This window comes from Nothobranchius furzeri, chromosome 19, assembly GCF_043380555.1.
Source record: "Nothobranchius furzeri strain GRZ-AD chromosome 19, NfurGRZ-RIMD1, whole genome shotgun sequence".
Taxonomy (NCBI): Eukaryota; Metazoa; Chordata; class Actinopteri; order Cyprinodontiformes; family Nothobranchiidae; genus Nothobranchius; species Nothobranchius furzeri.
The window spans coordinates 15,003,341-15,026,370 of NC_091759.1; the positions used below are offsets into that span (position 1 = coordinate 15,003,341).

The 23,030-nt window shown below is 43.1% G+C and overlaps 2 protein-coding genes across 4 annotated transcripts in view; one reads left to right on the forward strand and one right to left on the reverse strand.

Annotated features, from left to right (window-relative positions):
- Positions 1-14,648, forward strand: part of foxo6b (forkhead box O6 b) — a 63,102-nt gene extending 48,454 nt beyond the window's left edge. Inside the window, exon 2 of the mRNA XM_015973290.3 lies at positions 10,456-14,648. Coding sequence (XP_015828776.1) covers positions 10,456-12,162 — 1,707 coding nt within the window. The 3' untranslated portion in view covers positions 12,163-14,648. The remainder of the gene's footprint in view (positions 1-10,455) is intronic.
- LOC129165156 (E3 SUMO-protein ligase ZBED1) overlaps positions 1-23,030 on the reverse strand; it is a 267,126-nt gene that overhangs the window by 215,671 nt on the left and 28,425 nt on the right. The gene's annotated exons all lie outside the window — the stretch shown is intronic.

Below are 23,030 nucleotides of genomic sequence, written 5' to 3' on the forward strand. Positions count from 1 at the left end.
TATTTGTGTGTGTGCACATCCAGCTGAAAAATTTGTGAAATAAATATGCTAGCATTTGTTTACATGTGTACATATTAGTAGTGTTTTACGGCAGACCTTTAGCAAAGGTGGCCAAAGAAAATCTCGAGAGAGTAAATGAAATATGAATAAAGTAATCATAAAGAATACCACTCTTGTGCTAATATGCATTACATCTGTGGCCAAAAGGTCAGGTAACAACACTTTACTGCTTCAGCTTTTTCTCAGACGTTTGAATTGTAGCATTTCGTAAGAATCAAAAGCACATTTTGTGGACGATAACTTTAGGTTGACACAAAGAGTGAACAATTGACTTGTTGGTTCTGACATGCCCACATAATGGCTATCAAATTCTGGTCCAAATCCTGACTGATGGCAGCCCATTCTTAATCTCTGATGCTTGGAATTTTTCAGAAGTTGTGGATTTTTTGTTTAGTCCCACCTCTTCAGGACTGACTGCAAGTTCACAATTTGATAAATGTCTAGGGAGTTTGCTGGATCTGGACCCTGAATATTTATATTTGGCTTCCTGAGCTACTTAGTTTGGACTTTAGCCCTCGGTCACCATTCTACATTATACAGAAAAATGCATTCTTTATCTCTAAATGATCCTTGTAGGGTTAGGAGGAGTTCCTCTGGGAGGACGTTTAGGTACACATATTTTTTCATGGCTGTGTTTTGAGGTAAAACTGTTACTGAGTGAATAAAGCATACTTAGAAAAGAATGATCTGGTTTATAGTTGTGACATGACACAGGACTGGCGGGAGTGCTCACATTTTTTTGACAAGAAAATACATTTTTCCTCAAATGCCTAAATGAATTTGAAAGGTAATTCTTTAGAATATAAAGATTTCCCCCCAGTTCCCAGCAGCCCAATACCTGTACCTTTACTAGGCCCTTCCACCAGACAGGTATGCCTTGTGGGATGTCTGCAAAGCACAGTAGGCAACAATTAGCCAACGTTGTAGTGGATGCATGTGTACCTTTTTAGTTGCTTCCAGAAGTATAATGGAGTGTCACTCCACCAAATTTATTCTTCAAAGCTATTTTTTACGTGCTACGCTTCCTGAACTAGCCAAACTCAACAGTTGAGATAGATAGGACAGCAAATCAAACACGAGTGCTCTGTAAAGCATCCAGCAACTTTCAAAATAAAAGACGCTAACCCTAACCCTTGTGGATAAGTGTGGAACTGCACAAATTCTACACACAACACACACATGGGGTGTTGTGTGTTGAGTTTTATGGGCAAAATGACTTCAATCCATTTTGGAATGAGGCTGTAACGTATACAAAAAAGTGGAATAAGTGAAGCGCAATGAATACTTTCCGGATAGACTGTCACATTTTTACCCACATATTGAGCGTCATCAAGTGATTTGCTAACAAGAAAAGTTAAATTAAAGGAAAAACGTGTAAGGGTTTACATAATTCTTGTTGCTATGCAACACATAGTAGATCATTTGCAATAGATGTAATTTGTGTTAGCTAGGTTACTCTGAATGAAAATGGACTAAGGGGTATGGAGATAATAATAATCTAGAAAATTAGCCTCTGCTCTCTGATTGCATCTCTCAAAGAGAGGATCTGGGCACAGAGCACCATGTTGAAGTGAACAAAGTCTGACCACTTGAAAAATAAAATGTAATTAATGAAATAAAGCCACTATCCCTCTTAGTGTGACTCAGTTTGGAACAACTGAAGGTCTGCTGTTGTGGACTTCAATAGAATGATCTCGTTATTTGGTCCTCTTCTGTATTTTTACTTTGAAAGGACAAGACATGAGGAAATAAAAAATAATTCACGTACATTACAGCACTCAAGAGTTATACTCTATTATAGAGCAAGAATGTATTAGATGCTCTCTGAAATCCAACATTTAAAAGAGCAAAAAGTAAGAATTTGCAGTGAAATAATAACAAAACAGAATTTTGTGGCATTCATTTTGGAAGGAAGGTTACACTGAAACTGACTTTCCTCTATGAACGATCAAAGAGGGAGATAGTCTGTTTACAATCTGCGAGCCAGCATGGTTGCAGAGTCTGCGCTATCCATCCATCCATCCATCCATCCATCCATCTATCTATCTATCTATCTATCTATCTATCTATCTATCTATCTATCTATCTATCTATCTATCTATCTATCTATCTATCTATCTATCTATCTATCTATCTATCTATCTATCTATCTATCTATCTATCTGTCTGTCTGTCTGTCTGTCTATCTATCTATCTATCTATCTATCTATCTATCTATCTATCTATCTATCTATCTATCTATCTATCTATCTATCTATCTATCTATCTATCTATCTATCTATCTATCTATCTACATTTGTAATATAACACCAGCAGACAAAAAGCTCCAGAGTTGTTTAAAGAGCCAAAGCCAGTAAACTGGAGTGACTCAGAAGTTATTTATTGTACCCCCAAGAAGCCACGGCACCTTTTTGTTTTACTCTAATATATGGTTAAGAAGGCTAGAAGCTAACATTGCGCTAACAATGCTAACGGTGAATTTGAATCAACGAGTTCAGTTTAAAAATATCTCAAGCTACTTTTTCAATTACCAACAACTCCATGTGTGAAATGAATAATGAGTTACTCGTGACATTTTACTTCCTTTAATGAGTCTCGCAGTACCCAAATTTGACCACAGGGTGCCCTTCTTACTTCATTCTTACATATTGCACCTTTAACAAATATACCCATAGTCATTCCTATTTACAGCAACTCAACATGTTTCCTGCTTCTCCGTCCTACTAAATGATAGATGATAAATGACCTGCACTTGTATAGCGCCTCTCAGAGTAAGGACTCCAAAGCGTTTTACACTACAGTGTATCATTCATCCATTCACACACACATTCACACACTGATGGGATGAGCAATGATGTAGCCACAGCTGCCCTGGGGCGCACTGACAGAGGCGATTGAATTGAAAGCAGAATTACAACTTTCATAAACAACCTTGCCAAAGACTGCTGTAGCTAGCACTAACAACAAGCTAACACTAACTGATATTAAAGTAGCCACAAAGCAAATAGATCCATACTGTTGGGCAAAAACATAATATTCGTAGCTTCCTTCAGCTTCCTCAGTTAAATGTAGGATGTGCCATTTTCACCCAGGTTTCAGTCTTTGCTTCACCTCCACAACTCTCTTCCATTTACTTCCAGGCTCTACTATGATGGTAACAAAAACAGCTAAATTGTTCTTCTGCTTGTGCTTTTTATTGACAGTCAGCAAACTGAAAAAAGCTAATAGCTAGCCTTTGTATTAGCTAACACATTAGTAAACAGCTATTGCCGTAAAGCAAGAAGAAAGCTCCCACTAGTGCAATAACCCGTACCGTACAGTTTCTAGTCAGCAGGGGGTTACGGGGTGCTATCCAATGTGAAGTTGATCAAGTTAATCGCTGAAACTAGTTTGAAAGCAATAGCTTTAATTTTTAAATACTCTTTTGTTGCTATTTAATAACTGGAAGTTTTCTGTGCTATAGTCTCCTGGTCTTCTGAAGATCTTAGCATTTTGGCTAATTAGTACTGTTAACTCACTGATTCGCTGCTCCTCCACATCGAAAGGAGCCAGTTAAGATGGCTCAGGCATCTGGTCAGGATGCCTCCTGGACGCCTCCATGGTGAGGTTTTCCGGCCACGTTCAACTGGGAGGAGGCCTAAAGGTAGACCCAGGACACGGTGGAGAGACTATGTCTCTCACCTGGCCAGGGAACGCCTTGGGATTCCCCCGGAAGGGCTGCCCAAGTGGCTGGGGAGAGGGAAGTCTATGCCTCTCGACTTAGGCTACTGCCCCCGCGACCCGACTCCGGATAAGCGGAAGAAAATGGATGGATGGATGGAAGTACTGTTAATGTCACAGACAGAACCATGTGACCATTAGCTAAGCCCTTGATGGGAAATCCCCAGACTCTGCGAAAGAAGCAGTGCTTTGGGGTGATACTCATTCACTATGTATGTCTAATAGTAGAGCTGGGTGCAGAGCTGCAGATTTCCTGTAAAGGAATGGATTAGAAGAGAGGTTCATTCACAGTACCTGCTGCAAAAACCCAAAACATCACGAGTTTGCACAAAAGCAAAAGTGAAGAGCAGTGTGCAGACCCTTTCTAAATCAATCTTCCTTACGAGTAAATATGTGGTGAAGCTGTGATGGGCAGCCAGTTGCCACTAACAACTGCAAACCTACAGGTTTCATTCCAGCCAAAGGCTAAGTTAGGAGATCTCACTAATCCTCTTCTCAGTGGCAGCCAGCATGGCAACGATGGCTTCCATACAGCTTGTAATTGTCATCATTTCTAGCAGTCTTCAACTTCCTGTTGCATTATTCATTAGGTGCTGGTAATGTTTAACAGCATGGAAGTCAACAGACAAGATTAGTTCTGGTGTATTCCAGACAGAACCAAAACACAAGGTTATTTTTATCTCGCACACCACTGTGAACAGGTAGAAAAACAGTGGGTAATAAAATTGAAATTAAATTTTTCTGTTGACTGAGTTTAGGAATTTGCATTAAATTAAATAATATATATTTGTAGTTGGGTTTGTTTGGTTTTGATGCAGTGACCTTAGATATCCAGATCTACTTCTTTTTGGAGTGAGATGACCTCTTTTCCATGGTCCTCTGGTGGACCAACACATTGTCACTCCCAGCGCGTCAAAAACAAACGCTTGGTCAGCCACCCTCCGCTTCAGACCCCTGACGCCAAAAGTGCCCTTTTTCGTCACTTATGTGCAAAAAGGGTTTTTTCCCTTTTCTGACTGCAGATCCCAGTGCAGCGTTACACTGACATGATGGGATGTCCGCAGCCAGGGCACGAAACAACTCATTGTACCTCACCTTAACCTTCTCTTGTTATTTAACCTTCCCCTCACCCCTATCCTAACCGTAACCATCTTGCTAGTGAACACGTTAGTGATGTGTCGGTCGCTCTAAAAGCCGGCTCTATGAAGTGAACGGCGGGAGCCGCCTCGTCATTGGTCGGGTTTGGACCGAGGCAACGCGAGGGGGAGGTTTCAACTACCAAGATGGAGGTTAAAAGTAGAGGGTATGTGTAACCTCCCCCTCGCCAGATGGTATGTTCTAACGTTCCCCTTGGGCAGCAAATACAAAAATTCAGTCAGAATGCATGGGACACAAACGCTTGATTACAGTGAGAGCAACGTTTTAGGTAGCAAGAGGGTTAAGGTTAGGATGAGGGGAAGGTTATAAATAATAAAACATTAAGGTTTAGGTGCGGTTAAATGAGCTGGTTTTGTGCCGCATCAGCGGACATCCCATCGCGTCAGTTTTACGCTGCATTGGGATCTGCAGTCAGAAAAGGGAAAAAACTTTTCGCACATAAGTGAGGAAAAAGGGCACTTTTGGCATCAGGGGTCTGATGCGGAGGGTGGCTGACCAAGCGTTTGTTTTTGATGCGCTGGGAGTGTTGGGTGGACAGGTTACAGGAGGTCACCTCACAGGTGCATCGTAAACCTGAAACCAGGTGAGGGTGGGGGCCTGGGTGTAAGTTTGTGTTGGTTGGACTCATTATGGTTCTCAACAGAGAAAAGATGTAGTGTTTCCTCCTAACTGGGACTGAAGGCTGTTTCATGCTGAACGCAGTACGGATGTGGTCCTGTTTCCATGCTGCGTTCAGACATTCACACTAACTGAACTCCAGATATCTGCTCCACACAAGAACACCAAGTGATTAGAAGTTTGACTCAATACATTTAAAAATATACCTGTAAAAATCACGTGGACTATCAAACCCTGTCGCTTATTAATAAAACAAAAGCAGCAAAAATGATGCAACACGAGTATCAATTTGAAATATATCCGAGTGCGGTGTCCAAAAAAGTAGAATTCACGCGGAAACTTTCCGGCACTTTGACGAGATACTTTATTGTTAAAGGGACAACAACGAGCTTCCTTCATAGGTTTTCTGATCTCCGTCATAGAAGTGAGGTGTGCAGCTCAGACTAAAGCCACAGCATCAAAAAAGGAGTCAGGTGGTTAAGGCATTTGATTAAAATGCTATTAGTTAGCAAAAACCTCCAAGATGCATTTTTTAATAAAAAATGTAACAATCTGATTTAAAAAGAAAACTTTATAACCATTTTGAAATGCATCGACTTTGACTCAGAATATTTAATAAACTGGAAACCATCTGTGGGACTAAACTTTGTTCTAAAAGATCGATAAAACGCTTTATTACCCATTTATTGAAAAAGTAAAAAAATAAAAAATAAATACAATGTAGAGAGAAGAGAAAACACTCAACCCTTCACTATTATAAGTTTTAATTTAGTTTGACAGCAGGGGTATTTATTTTCATTTTTATCTTCTGAACTGTTGTCTGGGTGTCTCATCAGCTCCATATCCTAAACTGATTCTTCTTGATCAGTTTTCCAGCATTAGAGAACTCCAGTGCGTCATTTCTCTTTATCTAATTTGGAGATGATTCATTGGATACTCGTGGCTCCTCTGTGCCGACAATTAGAAACTATTGTATTCAACCAGAAAGAGTGGAACTCTCAGCACACTGTAAAATCTGATTAGTTAAACTTACTTGAAAAAAGCATGGAAACCGATTTCACTTTAATTAATAAGGTTATGGGAGTAGGTCATTCTGTGTTTCTGAGGGGTTCAAATGAAGGCAAGTGGACATCTTTGGTTTCGGTTGCCTTCATTTGAACCCCTTTGGATCACCATGACCTGGATGACTGAGAACCTTCGCCAGCATAATTCTGTCTTGGAGTTACTGATAATTACAAAGGATAATGCACTTAAATGCAAATTACAATACAACAAACCAGCACATAACACTTGGAAATTTACAGAATCTGTATTTCAGAGTTGTATAAACTTAAGCAGCAGTAAACAGAAAGCAAATTTCTAAGTACTTAGTACTGGTTTGTTTTAGTTATGGCAACTTGCATTTAAGTACAATTGACTTACATAATCACCTGTTCCTGTGACAATTCACTATTAGTATTCACAAAGTCAACATGTTGATCTCCAATTAGTGTTATTAAAATATTCGTGGAACGACCTAAACAAAAGAAAAGTTTTTGAATGTAGTAGTTTTTTTTGTAAGCAAATTTATATTGATAGAAATGAGTATTAGTTACCGTAAATCCTCTAATATTGGCCTGTACTCAATTAACGGACAAGTATCACATTTTGGCCAGTGTCGGAGTCGGCGGAGGTGAATAATGGCCGTTTTTTTTATTGTGGACAGGTGGAATGTGGTAACAAGCAAGTACGGGGGGCGGTTGTGTCATCCATCTCACTTTTGATTTGCCAGTGATAGACCGCAAGGGTAACTTTAACCGTGCGGAGACGAAGAGGAGGCGAAAATTTGATATCAAGTTCAAAGAGAACGTGTTGATTATGCTGCAGAACACTCTGGGGAGCAGTAGCAGGGATTGTATGAACTAGTCGACTTCACTATATTGACTTTTTATGCCTGTCATCGACTAGTAGCTGTCACGTGATAATGACTGGCAAGATGCAGTCCTCGGAAAAGACAGCAGCCTGCTGTCAGCAGGTGACAAGCTCCTGCGCGCCGGGAGGCAACGCGCTGTGCCAGAGCGTCGGTACTGACACTCGCCGTAAAACGGACATTTAACCAAATTGTGACGTTTACCCTCTTGCAATTTAACCTTCCCCTCACCCCCATCCTAACCTTAACCAGCTTGCGCATGCAAAGCTCTGATTGTTGACGCGCTCCAGACATCTGAAAATAGTCAAATAAAAACAAGTTAGTTTTTGTACCTGCTGGTTGCAACAAACAGACACCATTGAAGGTAATCAGAAGTGAGGAACAGAAAATGAAATAATTATTTTAATGTTTAGCGCAGCAGGAACTCCGAGAGGCTGCAGGCGCATCAGTGAGTTTGCGGCCGCTGCGCAGGGGGAGGGGGGAGAGGGCTGAAGCAGAAACTACCGTTGTTAAAAGAAATGTGTTTAACTTTGAAAATGTGGGCGCAATTTTAATTGTCAAAACCTCCAGCGAACCATTAGTTCATTTTGCTCAAATAGAAATAGAGGCCTGCCTCTAATTCTGGCCCTCCTTCCAATAAAGGCCTGGAGCTTGATGAGCTTGAGTCAAATACAGGCCCGGGCCTGTATTAGAGGATTTACGGTATATTTACTATGAGGTAAACCACATTGGGTTCAAGATTCTAGGGATTGAGGAACATCAAAAGCTGTAAGCAAGGGCCCCAAAAAGTAATAAAACGTCTCAAGACTATCACACACACACACACACACACACACACACACACACACACACACACACACACACACACACACAGGCGGCTGCTAATCACAGCTTGGTACAGGTAGTGAGGCGCTGGGACGACTGGTGATTGAGCCTCCCTGGTGGATTGGAAGCAGGAATCTGACAGACTCAGATAAAAGGCTGTTTGGAGTTGCCTGCAGCATCAAACAGCATCAGCTGCACACCCCCCCCCCCCCCCTTCCTTCCCAACCATCATCACCTCTCCTCTCTTCACTTCTCCCTCTTTTGGTTTACTCTGTTGCCATGGCTACACTCAGCCAGAGCTGTCGTGTTGTAGAGGAACCTGTCAGGGCTTGGCTCTCAGATCACCTGATGCGGGTCGCCTTCACCGACAACCTCGTTCACACGCAACATTGTTAAATTTGGCTTTGATTAAGTCCGCTCTCCCTCTCTGGAGTGCACCCAGCTCGTTCGAGCTCTGAGCTTGAGCAATTTTGCCGACCTGGTATTTGGAGAGAGAGGAAGAAAAAATAACATAAATACATATCTCGAATCCAATTTCCACGTTTGTGAAGAGCATCTAGTCAGAGCAGCATGATTTGAGAGGAGGATGGGATGAAATTACCTGTTGGGAGGCGTGCTGTGGGGATGGGTGCTTTTCTGCATGAATGAAAATTGTAGTTGGTAGGATACAAGAGTGATGTGAAACCCACTTAGAGCTGAATTCCTCCTGTCAACATTTTGCAGCAAACACATTATGTGCTGTTTTCTATGCTTTTTATAATAAGCTTCAATAACAGCGTGTAATCACTCCTTTTAGCTGGCTGCCCAGTTTCTCTTCATGAGATTGAAGGTATGAGTGTCTGTTTGGAAGTTGGATGCTGAGTGTGTGGATGTAAATCACCCCCCCACCCCCACCGCACGCCCCGCCCCTCGCCAACCATCCACCTCTGACTAAACATGGATTTGAATTTCCTGCTGTTTGTCTGCTGTACTTGCTCTCCTTTCAGTGTGAACGAATGAACGAGGAGAGGGGGTGGAAGTTGTGGAAGGTGATGAGAGTATGAATGTGAAGGGAGAGGGAGAGAATGAGCAATGCCGTGATCAGGTGAGGCTGGGACACCGAGAGGGAGATGAATGGGGCTGAGAGCAGGAAAATTGGACAGGAGGCGGAGAGTGAATGAAGATAGAGAATGGCTCAAGATATCAGGAGACAGAGATTGTGAGCTATGTGCAAGTAATAAACAAGGCTGAATAGATAGATATCTCCTGAGAGGAAAAAGAAAAAGTGTTCCATTGCACTCACATGCAAGAGGATTTGGGTCGCTCCTGCCAAAAGATCAGAAAAGAGAAAAACACACAAAAAAAAGATAGGAACAGAAAGAGGGAATAGGAAAACGAGAAGAATAACGACACAAGTGGGCAAGATTTGGACGAACACACTGCACTTAGCCTAACTTGGCCAGCATCTATGATGTGTATCCATGCTAAGCTCTCCTTTAAGCAGGTTTGGATCTCATCAACTCAGACACTTGAAGCCTTCAATACCCCCTACCCACAACCATTTCCATCCTGTCTTCAAAAACGAAGAACGATATCCGCTGCGGGTTGCCTAAGATCACGTTAATTGTATTATGATTTTAGAAGGGTCAAACGAGTACACCACTCCCCATCGTATTCTCCTCCATCATCTTTAAACCAGACGTATTACTGAGATTCTCCTGCCAAATCACACTCCTCCCCATCCTCACTCCTTCCCAAGCTCTGGCTGGATCTCAGGTCTTCATTTTTGGATACCCCACAATCGATATAGGCTGTCTGTGATTGGCTTGTGTTGTGTGATTCATCTCTGTAACCGTGGTGATGGGTTGATGTGGAGGCTGCACCCATGTCCATATTATGACTCAGTGAGTATGTGTGTAAAGAAGAGAGGCTGGTCAAGGGAGGTATTGATTGGTCCTTCACTCTCCCTGCCCTCTCTGCTCTCCCCTTCATCTCCCACTTTTTCTTTTGCAATTTGTTTTATCGCTTGCCATGAGGCCTTGATCATTTAGCAATCATTTGAAATGATTGTGTTCTCAAGAAATGGTTATTTAATTCTAAATGTCCCTTTGAACAATATTTATTTTTCTGTTGTCCCTTTTCTAATCTGTTTCTCTCTTCTTCCCCTTTTATTTCTTTTACTCCAGAATTCAATTCGACATAACCTGTCCCTGCACAGCCGCTTCATCCGGGTGCAGAATGAAGGAACAGGGAAGAGTTCCTGGTGGATGCTAAACCCAGAAGGAGGGAAGATGGGAAAGGGACCAAGGAGACGTGCGACCTCTATAGAAAATGGGACACACTATCTGAAGACTAAGGGTCGCGTTAGCCGAAAGAGAGCAGGGGCTATAGTTCTTGGAAGGGGACAAGCTCAGGGAGCTGGTCCACCAATGCAGGATTCCCCAGAGCATGGCAGTCCGGCAGGCAAAGGAAGTGTAGGCATCAGTGGTGAAGAGTATGACAACTGGACAGACCTGCATTCTCGCAACTCGTCCTCTGCCTCCACGCTGAATAGCTGCCTGTCTCCAATACTAGCAGAGACAGACACTGATGAACCTGAGGAGGGTGGACTGTCTTGTTCAGCTTCTCCACGACTTTACCCCAGCCCTACCAGCACCCGATCCCCAGCCTTGGGCACTGGAGGCCACTGCCCCAATGTAGAACTTCCTCACCTCACTGACCTGACGGGGGCGATTAGTCTAGATGAGAATGGCTTCTCCCAGCAACAGCAAATAAAATGCAATGGTTATCCCTATGTGCCTGGGCCCAAAACAGAGGGGTCCTACTGTGGACCCATGTATGGACAGTCTTCCATTGGAATGTTACGACATCACACTCCTATGGAGACCATTCAGGAGAACAAGCCAGTTAGCTTTCAGCATCCCGTGAGGACGTACTCAGAGAGTAATGCCCTGCAGAGTCTGCTGACCGGAAGTCCTTCATACTGCAACAAAGACACTGTGTTGGGTCAGGGACGGGAAACACACACACTGTTGACACAGGGAAAAAGCATTCACAGCCAACACCGTCACAATCAGACTCATGGTCACAATCACAGCCAAGAGCATGCTCACAATACCAGTCTACGCAATGGGCATAGCTCAGTCCACGAGCAAAACACATCCCATCATCAGAGCCACAATCAGGGTCACAAACACCAAGCCAGTCTTGAATACAGTCACAAGCCCCTCACTGCCCATGAATATAGTCAGAGTCATGAGCATAATCACAGAAACAAAGTCCCTCCTAGCCATGATCACACCCCTCACTCTAGTCAGAGTCACTTGCATAACCACACGCCACACAACACGAATCCTTTGCAAAGTGGGCCTCATCATCAGGCTCTCTCTCCACGGGTGAGCACTGACATCCTACAGCCCTATAGTCTCAAGACCTCGAACCACTTTGGGCTGCGCCCCCACCTCCCAACATCTCCGTCCTTGCCGCCAAACCCTGCAGGAATCATGGATGTTCCCCAGGATCCCTGCTGCCTGGCATCTGCACCTCACCCTCGTCACCAGTCTTACCCTGGAGCTCATCATCAGGCGTTGACTGACTCCTGGCAAAGTTACTATCATCATAACAACCATCAGTCAGGGAACGTTGGATACCAGGGGCCACAACACAACTCTCACAACAGGATAGCTGCTCAACTAGAAATGGAGAATGCTTCTAATAGTCTAGACTGTGATGTGGACCCTATCCTGCTCAGTGACTTTATGGACACGGACAACTTGGACTTCAACTTTGATGGCTCTCTGTCTCAAGGGGTGGGCATGGGAATGGGAGTGAGTTTAGGGTCTTTTGCTTGCCCTCCGTCGGTACATAGCAACCAGAGCTGGGTGCCAGGGTGAACTCAGACCTGAGGGTTTGGATAGACCATACAGCTCACTCAGTGGGCTAGGCTGCTGGTGGGCTGCACCCTTGGAATGACTGACTGTGATTCTTTTTCTCTGAGGCATACTGTCATTTTTTTCCCTTGGGACTCCCTACGTGTGCATATCTTACTTTTATTTCTTCTTCCACATGTTCTCACTATAAAATTTGCTCCTAATCAATTCAGTGCAGCATTGCCCCATGCCCATTTACAGTCTGTGAATTTTGTTGTTTCCGTTTTTAGTCTCCTCGTCCAATCACATTCTAATTTTTGTGAGCTCTCAAGCACTTTACGTCCATCTTGTCCAACAGATGCAGTAACACAAATACCAGACAGTCACGTGTGCTAATTCAGGTTTAATGTATGCAATCCTTTTTTCAGTATCATCCCCTCTCACAAAACCTGTGCTGTTCCTGTCTTGAAAACATGATCTAACAGCTGCGAGATGTGGAGTTTCTCTTAGATTGGAATGTCAAAGATAAGCAGTGGGGGGTTAAGGATGACAGAGGGGGTTATTCATTTTGAAGAATGAGCTAAAATGAAAAGTGTAGAATGAAGAAAATCCACAGGGTCAGTGGGATTCCTCTGCTCTCTGGTCATCAGAGGTATTCCCTGCTTAGTTCAGCACAGGTGGATAGTCGTCTATCAGGCAACCGTCAGTATCTCTCCACTGAAATGCAGTGTCCTTTCTTTAATCTCCAGAGTAATGCCAGATTGATGCATCACGAATGCAAATTTAATGTGCTCCTCTGTTTTTTCAACCCCCTCCCCTCCCTCCTCAGCCCGGACACACCGGCTTAATGTGTTTTGGTGAAAGTGATGATAAAAGTCACTCTGCACTAAACGGGGGAGGGATGAAAAAGGGTGGCGTTGGAGGAGGTAGGAAGGCATTGAGAGCAGATGATAGAAGAGAAATGCAAATATTCCCTCTGTGCCTCTCCCTCCTCGTTTTGTGGATTTATGTAGCTTTCCCCATAATGAAATAAGCAACGATCAGAGCCTGCTGTACATCCTGGGAAGCTGTCTGATTGGCCCGAGTCAGGCTGCCTCAGCTCAGCACCTTCACCAGCTGACCCCAGAACAGCTTAGCGTGCTGCCGAAGTTGGGCCTGGTTGCTGATGGAGCAGCCATCTTCCGAACCCCTGCAACCTTGTCTAATTCACCAACACCCACGTTCAAGCCCACCATGTGCGTTCATTCTCGCAAATTTCTCACTGATGAACAGCATCAGCAGATTACTATTTTGTGCTATCTCCTCCACCCAGGCTCCCTCCTATCGTGCCGCCCCATCCCGAGGTTACTCAGAGGGTAAACAAGAGTAATTAACCGCCAAACAAGATGGATGATTTATGCAAGTGCATGTATTCGCTCATTGGCACAAAGTCATAATTCTTCCCTGAGCCAAGCATCAGGAGGGGGCTTCTTGAGAAAGTGGTATCCAACAACAAAGTAACACGTTTGCAAAGGGGTGCGTTTACAGTGTCCTTCAAGTCTTTCGAGCATCTTCTTCACAAGCCTTCCCGCCCTATTCTGGTCTCAAGCTTTACTTTGCTGTTGTCTTTTCCTGTGCTTGTTCCGTGGTTGTGCAATTGTCTGTCCAATGCAGTGTGGATTAAAGCTTTCTTGTGCATTTTATCTTTGACGCTGGGAAAAATAGACAAGACGAATCATTGTTCCTCTTAGGACAAACAGGAAGGGAACATGGGAGGGAGGAACGGTGGAGAGAAAGAGATAGAACAGGAGAAACCGAAAAGGGGAAAGCCAGATTTGTTTGATTGTAAGAGATTTTCCGGCTTGGCAGCTTTCTGGAAAATTGGCTGTTTCAATCAGGCCAAATGTCAAGAGCTACTCTGCCAGCTGCAGTGAGCTTTGACCAGACAGCCACTTCTCCCTCTTGATCAAGGACAATGACAGGTATTTTCATACACCCTTTGTGTGATTCTTCTTTCTTTGTGTGTGTGTGTGTGTGTGTGTGTGTGTGTGTGTGTGTGTGTGTTAAGATTGCCCATTGTTGTAGCCCAAGTGTATTTTGTGTCTGGCCCGTAAGCACTTGTGTGCCAAGCTTCTTGTGGGTGGGAGAGGATGTGTGTGTGTGTGTGTGTGTGTGTGTGTGTGAGAGTGTGTGTGTGTGTGTGTCACAGCGATGTACAAGAACCGATTAAAGGAATATTCTTGGGAAGTTACTTGCCCTGGTAATGTCCAAGCCTGGCTGAGTGCAGCATACATAATGTAAACAGTTTATATTTATTGGTTGGGGAGCTGGGTTCATGTAAGACCCCTTACTGCTTTGTCTTCTTGTTGACAGAGTCAGAATGCTTTTTCAGTTTACTGCATTTCATCTTATACATAATCTATATTGAAAAAAAATTGTATTATAATTTTTTTTTGCAAATATCAGTTTCTTTTCTAAAATGATGTACCTGCTCATCTGGTGGCTGTAAAATAAAACAAATAGAAAACAAATCTTTCTAGTGCCTCATTGTTCGTGAACAACCAAGCAGATGATCTGAACCTGAGGGTCCAGACCCAGGTAAGAGTTTAGTCTAACTTGTATTCTGTATGAACTCATTCACTGCCAATGACGACTTTAGTCGTCATTGGCATTTTTTTTACTGTTTGAGCATCAGAACGAGCCCCCGTGCTGAGAGAACAAACATCTCAGCCCTGAAGCCGATCTTCATCCGCATACATCACAGATCACATGATCAGGACGCAACACATCCATGTGCTTGGAGATCGTTTTGGGCCGTTCCTGTAAAAAAAGTGAGGCGCGAACCGAAAAAGCGTCTGCCGATCACAATTCGACAATTGATTATGAAAGAATGGATAACGCTCGAAACACGCGGATTCTTCCTGATGTAAGAGGCGAGTCTACGCTTTGTTTTGGTTGTTTTGGCATCGACATCATGCTAGCGTGCAACGTTCTGTGACTCTTAAAAAAACAGTAAAAACGGTGAGAAACGCTGGCAGCGAATGAGTTAAAGACCAGGTTCACTCATGTTTGTAGAGCATCTGCAGTGGTCTCTAGTACAAATAACTTGTGAGTGGGGGAAAAGCTCTGCACTCCTGTTTCAGGAGGTAGAAGCGAGCCAGATCAGAGTTGAGTGGGGCATGGCGGGATTTGGAGTCTTATTTCCTGATATTCCAGCATCTCACCTCTTATTGGCTAACAGCAATGCGACTCTACTGCTGACCAGTTTGCTTTGTAACGTTGTTTTATCTCTACAAAAAAACAAGGTTGAAGCACTGTTAATTTTGACAAGAAATTTAAATTTAGCTAAAATTCTTCTTAATTTTAGTCACAATTTAGTCATTCATTTTGTTTTAGTTTCAGTCTGATTTTAGTCCACTAAAACATGTTTTTCTCTTCTGATGCAATAATTTTCAACCTGTGTAAAATAAATGTTAACAACAACTATTTGAAACTGTAAAGAAAACTGTAAAATTCACACATTGAATCAATACAACTCGATATTCATCATGGTTTCTATAACAATAATGAATGGAAAATACCAAAATGAACACTGACACTTTGAAATTGTACCTCTCAATAATAATAAAATAAACAAATCTGTATAATGTGCTGTAATATTTGTAATCACGAAATCATAACATCAAAACATTAAATTGTATTACTCTAATGATGCGAAGGGAAACTCAAGGTAAGAAGTGTTTTCAGGTGTATTTATTAGTTTTTATTAGACTGATTGATCAAGGTGGGACACTTGAATGTTTCTCCTCACAAAAGCACCACTAGAACTCCGAACGCTGATCCCAACGGCTGTTATAACCACAAAAATAAAAACGATTTGACAACATATGTGCTGCTCCATGGTTCGGTTGACTGAGCTGCGCTCCAGCGCCCCCTCTCTCACCCCGCTAGCTGCTAAACAACACCGAAACACTTAAAACCAGGGGAAAGCTTGGATGTGTACTCACCACGCAAAAAATTCTCAGATAGTTGCATCTACTGCTTTTACTCCCAGCCATGGACATGCTTTCCCTTTAGACACATCTTTTACCAGCATAAACATCAATATATGATGTCTGGTTACTGGTAGCTTGCTCAAATCGTGGCCGGCTCTGGACTCTGATTGGTTCTTTTCTCATGAGTCCACCCTGTTCCATTTGCTGATTGGTTCGTTTTTTCGGTGTTGCATCTTTTCTGTTGTCTGACTAAATTTTTGTTTCTGTCAATTTTTGTTGTCTCATATTAACAAAAATATCAGTTAATATTCATCATAAATTAGTCTTTATTGATGTGAATGTTTGGTTTTAGTCATTCAGCACGGAAAAAAATAATAAATTTGTCAATGAAATTGTCATTTTGCAGAGTTGCTAATGCTAATTGTTGTGTCCCCTCTGGCATCCAGGAGTGGTGAGGGGAGAACACAGAGAAAAATAAGATAATGTTAAATAAAAGGGATGAATACAGAGGGATGGTGTCTGGTTATGATGGTGGAGAATGAATGGAAGGAGGTAAACAACTGGCAATTCAAAAAGGTTTATTAACAAAAGGATGGATCAAGGGTATATAATAACTAAATAAACTCCCTCTGCTAAAACAGGGAGCAAGCAAAAATAATAACCAACTTAAAGCGACTCTCTCTGGTTTAACCAGAGAGAGGAGACCATAAGGGAAACACGCCGATTCAAAACTAAACCAACCTCAAAAGAACTAAAAGAATAAACCTAAGCCAAAAACCAAAAGACCCACAGTTATCAAAACTAGAGCGAGAAATCTCCACAACTAAAAATCCTCAAAGGTAAAACACAAAGACAAACTAAACTGAGGATTGGAGATTCTCAAAACGGGTGGCACTAAACATTTAATCATAAACCCCAGTATTGGAAATCACAGTTCGATACTAGAAAACAGAGTCTCTAAGGCCTAGTCCACACGTAGCCGGGTTTTTTTTTTAAACGAATATCCGCCCCTCCAAAAACTTGCATCCACACCACCTCATTTTAAAAAAACTCTGTCCACACGTACCCGGATAAATACGTTGTTCAGGACATGCCAGACCTGTAGGCGGCAGTACTTCCCCCGTTCTTAACCTCGTCCTTCGTCTGTGGTCTTCTGCAAGGAGCAGTAATTCTGCTTGCAAAAACAAACAAGCAGAAAGCGCTTGGACAATTGATAAAGCGAGCGCAGCTCTGAGGGCATCCATGCTGTCGGCTAGTGTAAACACATTCTTTCGTTCTTTTTTAAACACAGAAACAGTTTTGTTTACCTGTTTGTAGCTACAGTTTCGCCGACGGCTGCCGGCTTCTTCAGGCTGACGCTGATGGTGGCGCGTCACTTCCTTCTCCGTTTATCTGCGGGCAGCAGAGGACGTTGTCGCCCTCTACTGCTCGCTCTCCCCTCTCCGACGATGCAGTCCCATGCGCGGTCCAGCGTGTAAACTCCGTCGTCCCTGTTCATGGTCCCACATGAACAGGGCAGTAGAGGGCGACAACGTCCTCTGCTGCCCGCAGATAAACGGAGAAGGAAGTGACGCGCCACCATCAGCGTCAGCCTGAAGAAGCCGGCAGCCGTCGGCGAAACGTAACGACAAACAGGTAAACAAAACTGTTTCTGTGTTTAAAAAAGAACGAAAGCATGGATTTACAAAGACACAGCAAGAACACACCTAAGATGTTCAAAGAGAAATACGGACAACAAGGAACGAAGGACTTCCGCCGTTTGGAGCGATTACACCAGAAACGCGCACGTCTAAGAAACCACCTTCACTTCTGTTTAAGATGCCGGGACGAAAACATCACACCCACAAGCCTACAGCTGAAAACATCGATCCGGACCCAGACAGCACAAAATATAATAGAAAGAGCACAGAGAGCACTGCTCAAGGAGAGGAGAAGGAACGTCATAACCAAACAGAGGCGTGTGGAGGACGAACTGGAAAGAGGACACCTGGACTTGAAAAGGAATTACAAACTTGATAAACAAATGGAGGAACTAATTAAAGGACACATGATGGAAAAACAGGAACAAGAGTTCATAAAAGTGAAAGAAAGACACACATGGATTCCCACAGCAAACATAACACCAAGAATATATGGAACACCAAAAATACATAAACAAAACACCCCACTTAGACCAATAGTTGACAGCATAGGTACACCAACATACAACATGGCAAAAGATATCAGCAGAATCATCAGCCCGTTATTAGGAAACACAGACCAACACTGCAAAAATAGTATAGAATTGGCAAAAGAACTAAAGGAAATTACAATAGAAGACAACGACATACTCATCTCACATGACGTCACATCTCTGTTCACAAAAACACCAACCCAAAAAACCATAGACATAGTAGTTAACAGAATCAGACAAGACAAAACTTTACATAAAAGGACAAACCTCACAGCAGATGACATAGCACAACTGATAGGACTGGTAGCTAACTCCACTTACTTCACATACGATAACACAATATACAAACAACTGGAAGGCTTCGCCATGGGTAACCCGTTATCAGCCACCCTGTGCGAGTTTTTCATGGAAGACCTGGAACAAAAAGCCATAGCCACCGCCCCCCCAAACTGCAAAATAAAACTATGGAAACGCTACGTAGACGACATACTGGAAATCACACCAAAAGGACAAACAGAAACACTAACACAACATTTAAACAACATTGACGACACGGGCAACATAAAGTTCACTTATGAGTTAGAAACAGAAGGCAGCATAGCATTTATGGATGTGAAAATCACCAGGCAGACCGACGGGACCCTAAACATAAACACATACAGGAAACCAACACACACAGACCAATATCTATTATGGACATCAGAACACCCCACCATACACAACATGTCAGTAATCAGAACATTATATCACCGAGCAAACATGATAACAGAAGAGAGAGACCGTAAACAAGAAGACAAACACATACAACACGCTTTAAAGACCTGCGCATACCCGACATGGGCAATAAACAAAGGAAAACAACAAACAAAAACAGAAAGCAAAGAACAACTTAAGCAAAGAACCAGAAACCCAGAAAGACAAGAACCAAAACCAGTGATAACCCTACCATACATCAGAGGCATAACAGAAAAAATAAGAGCAACAACGAAAAAACACAACATAAACACACCAACAAAGCCATACACAACAGTTAGAAACAGACTTGTGCACCCAAAAGACAAAATACCAGCTGGACTTAAATGTGGAGTCATCTACGAAATCCCATGCAAAATATGCAATAAAGCATACATAGGAGAAACCGGACGCCAACTCAACACACGAACAATAGAACATAGAAAGGAGTGCGAGAAAGAGGCAAATCGTAAACACACAAGAGCAGCAAAAGAAGAAGCAGAAAGCACAATAAAAAAGTCAGCCGTAACAGATCATTGCTTAAGAGAAAACCATATAATGGACTGGGACAGCACACGGATCATAACCACCGAACAACAAAAATACAAAAGATGGATCAAGGAAGCAATAGAGATAAGGAGACGTGGATGTGGGACCATGAACAGGGACGACGGAGTTTACACGCTGGACCACGCATGGGACTGCATCGTCGGAGAGGTGAGAGCGAGCAGTAGAGGGCGACAACGTCCTCTGCTGCCCGCAGATAAATGGAGAAGGAAGTGATGCCACCATCAGCGTCAGCCTGAAGAAGCCGGCAGCCGTCGGCGAAACTGTAGCTACAAACAGGTAAACAAAACTGTTTCTGTGTTTTAAAAGAACGAAAGAATGGATTTACAAAGACACAGCAAGAACACACCTAAGATAGTGTAAACACAGGTCGCACACGTGATGTCAGCATTTTTTGTCGCGGAAAGTGACGTTGCGGACCTTAAAACTCCGGTTTTGTCTGTCCACACGCAGACACCCAAAACGGAGAAAACACAGATCTTCACTTTGGCCGGAGTTTTTAAAAAGATCCGTTTTCGTGTGAAAAAACTCCGTTTTCGTGTGGATGACAGGCCAAAACGTAGAAAATATCTACGTTTTGGCAGATCCCCGGCTACGTGTGGACAGGGCCTTAATCTCCTCTGTCACTGTGTCTCCATGACTAGTGGAGTGAGGAGGCTTAAAAGGCTTCAGGAGCAGCTGATTGCAGATTTGATGCAGCTGCTCCACATCACTCTGCTGGGCTCTGGTGCTGTGTGGCAGGACTGCAGGAGGTGAGGCCTGCAGTAGGAGGTCACCAGGTGGAGAGCAGAGAGCAGCAACCTCAGGGTTTGTAACACTAATGGTTAGCTTCTACTAGTGGACATATGCTCTGCTCTCTCTTAAACAACAGTGTTCCCTGTCCTGAGCCAAGATGGGTGAATCCATGAATGCTAATTTGACAATGTGACGTGTAATTGTCAGATTTTTCTAATGCGAGCGTTTCTCCATGTATTTTCTATCAGCGGCTAATGCAGGATATAAGGTTAGAAGACTGTTTTCATGTTTAGCCCGCATGTTAAACTCAGGGTGAGTGACTTTCGGTGAACAGCAGCAAAACAACTTTACTGTATTTTTTTAGATGAATGCAAACTACAGATTTAAAGCAGCAACATGCTTCAAGTCATAACTGAACTTGGACTAGTTAGGCTTTTCACAACTTTAGTCCAGTGTTGAAGTTAACGTTACCAAAATATACACGTCTGGGTTTCAGGGAAGCTTAGTAAAAAATGTTACCATTCAAACAAGTTTTTGTGGATTAAACCTGTATTTTTGTAAAGCACTAAAACTGCAGGTTTTTACAGAAAACATTAAATAGCTTTAGCCAATCTGCAGCACTTTAAATAGCCTGTCTTCTAAGCTTTTCCTGTTTACAGCTGATTTTTGGTGCATCGAGAGGCTCTTGACTCTACTTCTCTTTCTTCAATGAGTATGTGCATGTGTGTGTGTGTGTGTGTGTGTGTGTGTGCGCGTGTGTGCGTGTGTGTGTGTGTGTGTTTTACCTTCACTCCTAATAGAGCCTTCAGGATTCTTCCTGACAGTTCACAAACCCAGTAAACCTAACTCACAATGCTCTTCAACAAAGTGTTCAGAAAACAGTTTATTTTCCCTTAAACACAGCCACAGATAAATGGTTCTGATCAATGTTTCAGGCACAAAATCTGCACGAGTCTTGATGCTGAGTAAAGAACCAGCCACCTGAGCAGTTGGTACACTATTTGCCCTGCTATCCTGTCAACTTTTGTGTTTAATTCTTAACTGTTATGAGTTAATGTTAACATGAAACAGTAAAGATGGTTTAATTAACATTTTCATCCTTCTTTTGCTGATTTAATCATTGACAAAATCTTCTTTGAAATTAAAAGTCTAACTAAATAAACACACAGATAGACAGGCTACATCAGTAAAGACCTTTGCAGAAATATTTGCAGTTAAACTTAAAGCGAACCAAAACAGAATGAGGATGTTCCGATCACGTATTTTTGCTCCCAATCCGATTCAGAGTCATTTGATTTAGGAGATCTGCCGATACACAGGGATGAAAACATATCACAGTTGTCTTCACTTGTTTAGGATGTGCAATGATTAAAAACATGTTAATATTGTGAATATGGATGAAATAAAAATTAAAACAAAGCCATTTGAAAATCTCTATCTCAGGATGAATTTAAAAAGTCATATTTGTTGTTTTACATGGTTAAATCCGATCTTTTTCACCTGATTCCAATCTTTATAAAATCACAGGATCCCTAAAACAGATAATATATTACAACACTATTTATCAAACAATGAAACCGAAATAAAAAATAACAGTGTTGCAGTAACAAGGCATTGCTGCTTCTGTGTAAGCGAGGAGGCTCAGTATCAGCATTAAGCAGCTGGGGAAATGTCTTGATTGTCATCATCATAATCAATACTTGTGTGAGCTTCTCTGTAACAGCAAGTGGTTTTTCTCAGTCTGCTGGTCTGGAGCATACAGCTGTGTGTTAACACAATGCCAAAGAGCTAAAACATAACAACAGAACTGTATGGTGAAAATAGACAGATGTCATATAGAAATCCTCAGGTCTCGCTTCTGCATGTGAAGTGCATCAGAAATTACGCAACTTTTGAATAATTTGAAGTTACTGGCTTGAAATAAAAAATCGTCGTCGTCGTCTTCCTCCACTTATCCGGGTCCGGGTCGTGGGGGCAGCATCCCAACTAGGGAGCTCCAGACCGTCCTCTCCCTGGCCACCTCCACCAGCTCCTCCGGCAGGACCCCAAGGCGTTCTCGGACCAGATTGGAGATGTAACTTCTCCAACGTGTCCTGGGTCGACCCGGGGGCCTCCTGCCGGCAGGACATGCCCGAAACACCTCCCCAGGGAGGCGTCCAGGAGGCACCCTGACCAGATGCCCAAACCACCTCAACTGGCTCCTTTCGATCCGGAGGAGCAGCGGTTCTACTCCGAGTCTCTCCCAAATGTCCGAGCTCCTCACCCTATCTCTAAGGCTGAGCCCGGCCACCCTACGGAGGAAACTCATTTTGGCCGCTTGTATCCGCCATCTCGTTCTTTCAGGTCATTACCCAAAGCTCATGACCATAGGTGAGGATTGGGGCGTAGATCGACCGGTAAGTCGAGAGCCTGGCTTTCTGGCTCAGCTCCCTCTTCACCACGACAGATCGGCTCAGCGTCCGCATCACTGCAGACACCAAACCAATCTGCCTGTCGATCTCCCGATCCCTCCTACCCTCACTCGTGAACAAGACCCCGAGATACTTAAACTCCTCCACTTGAGGTAGGACCTCTCTCCCGACCCGGAGTTTCAAGCCACCCTTTTCCGGTCGAGAACCATGGTCTCAGATTTGGAGGTGCTGATCCTCATCCCAGCCGCTTCACACTCGGCCGCGAACCTACCCAGCAAGAGCTGAAGGTCAGAGCTGGAT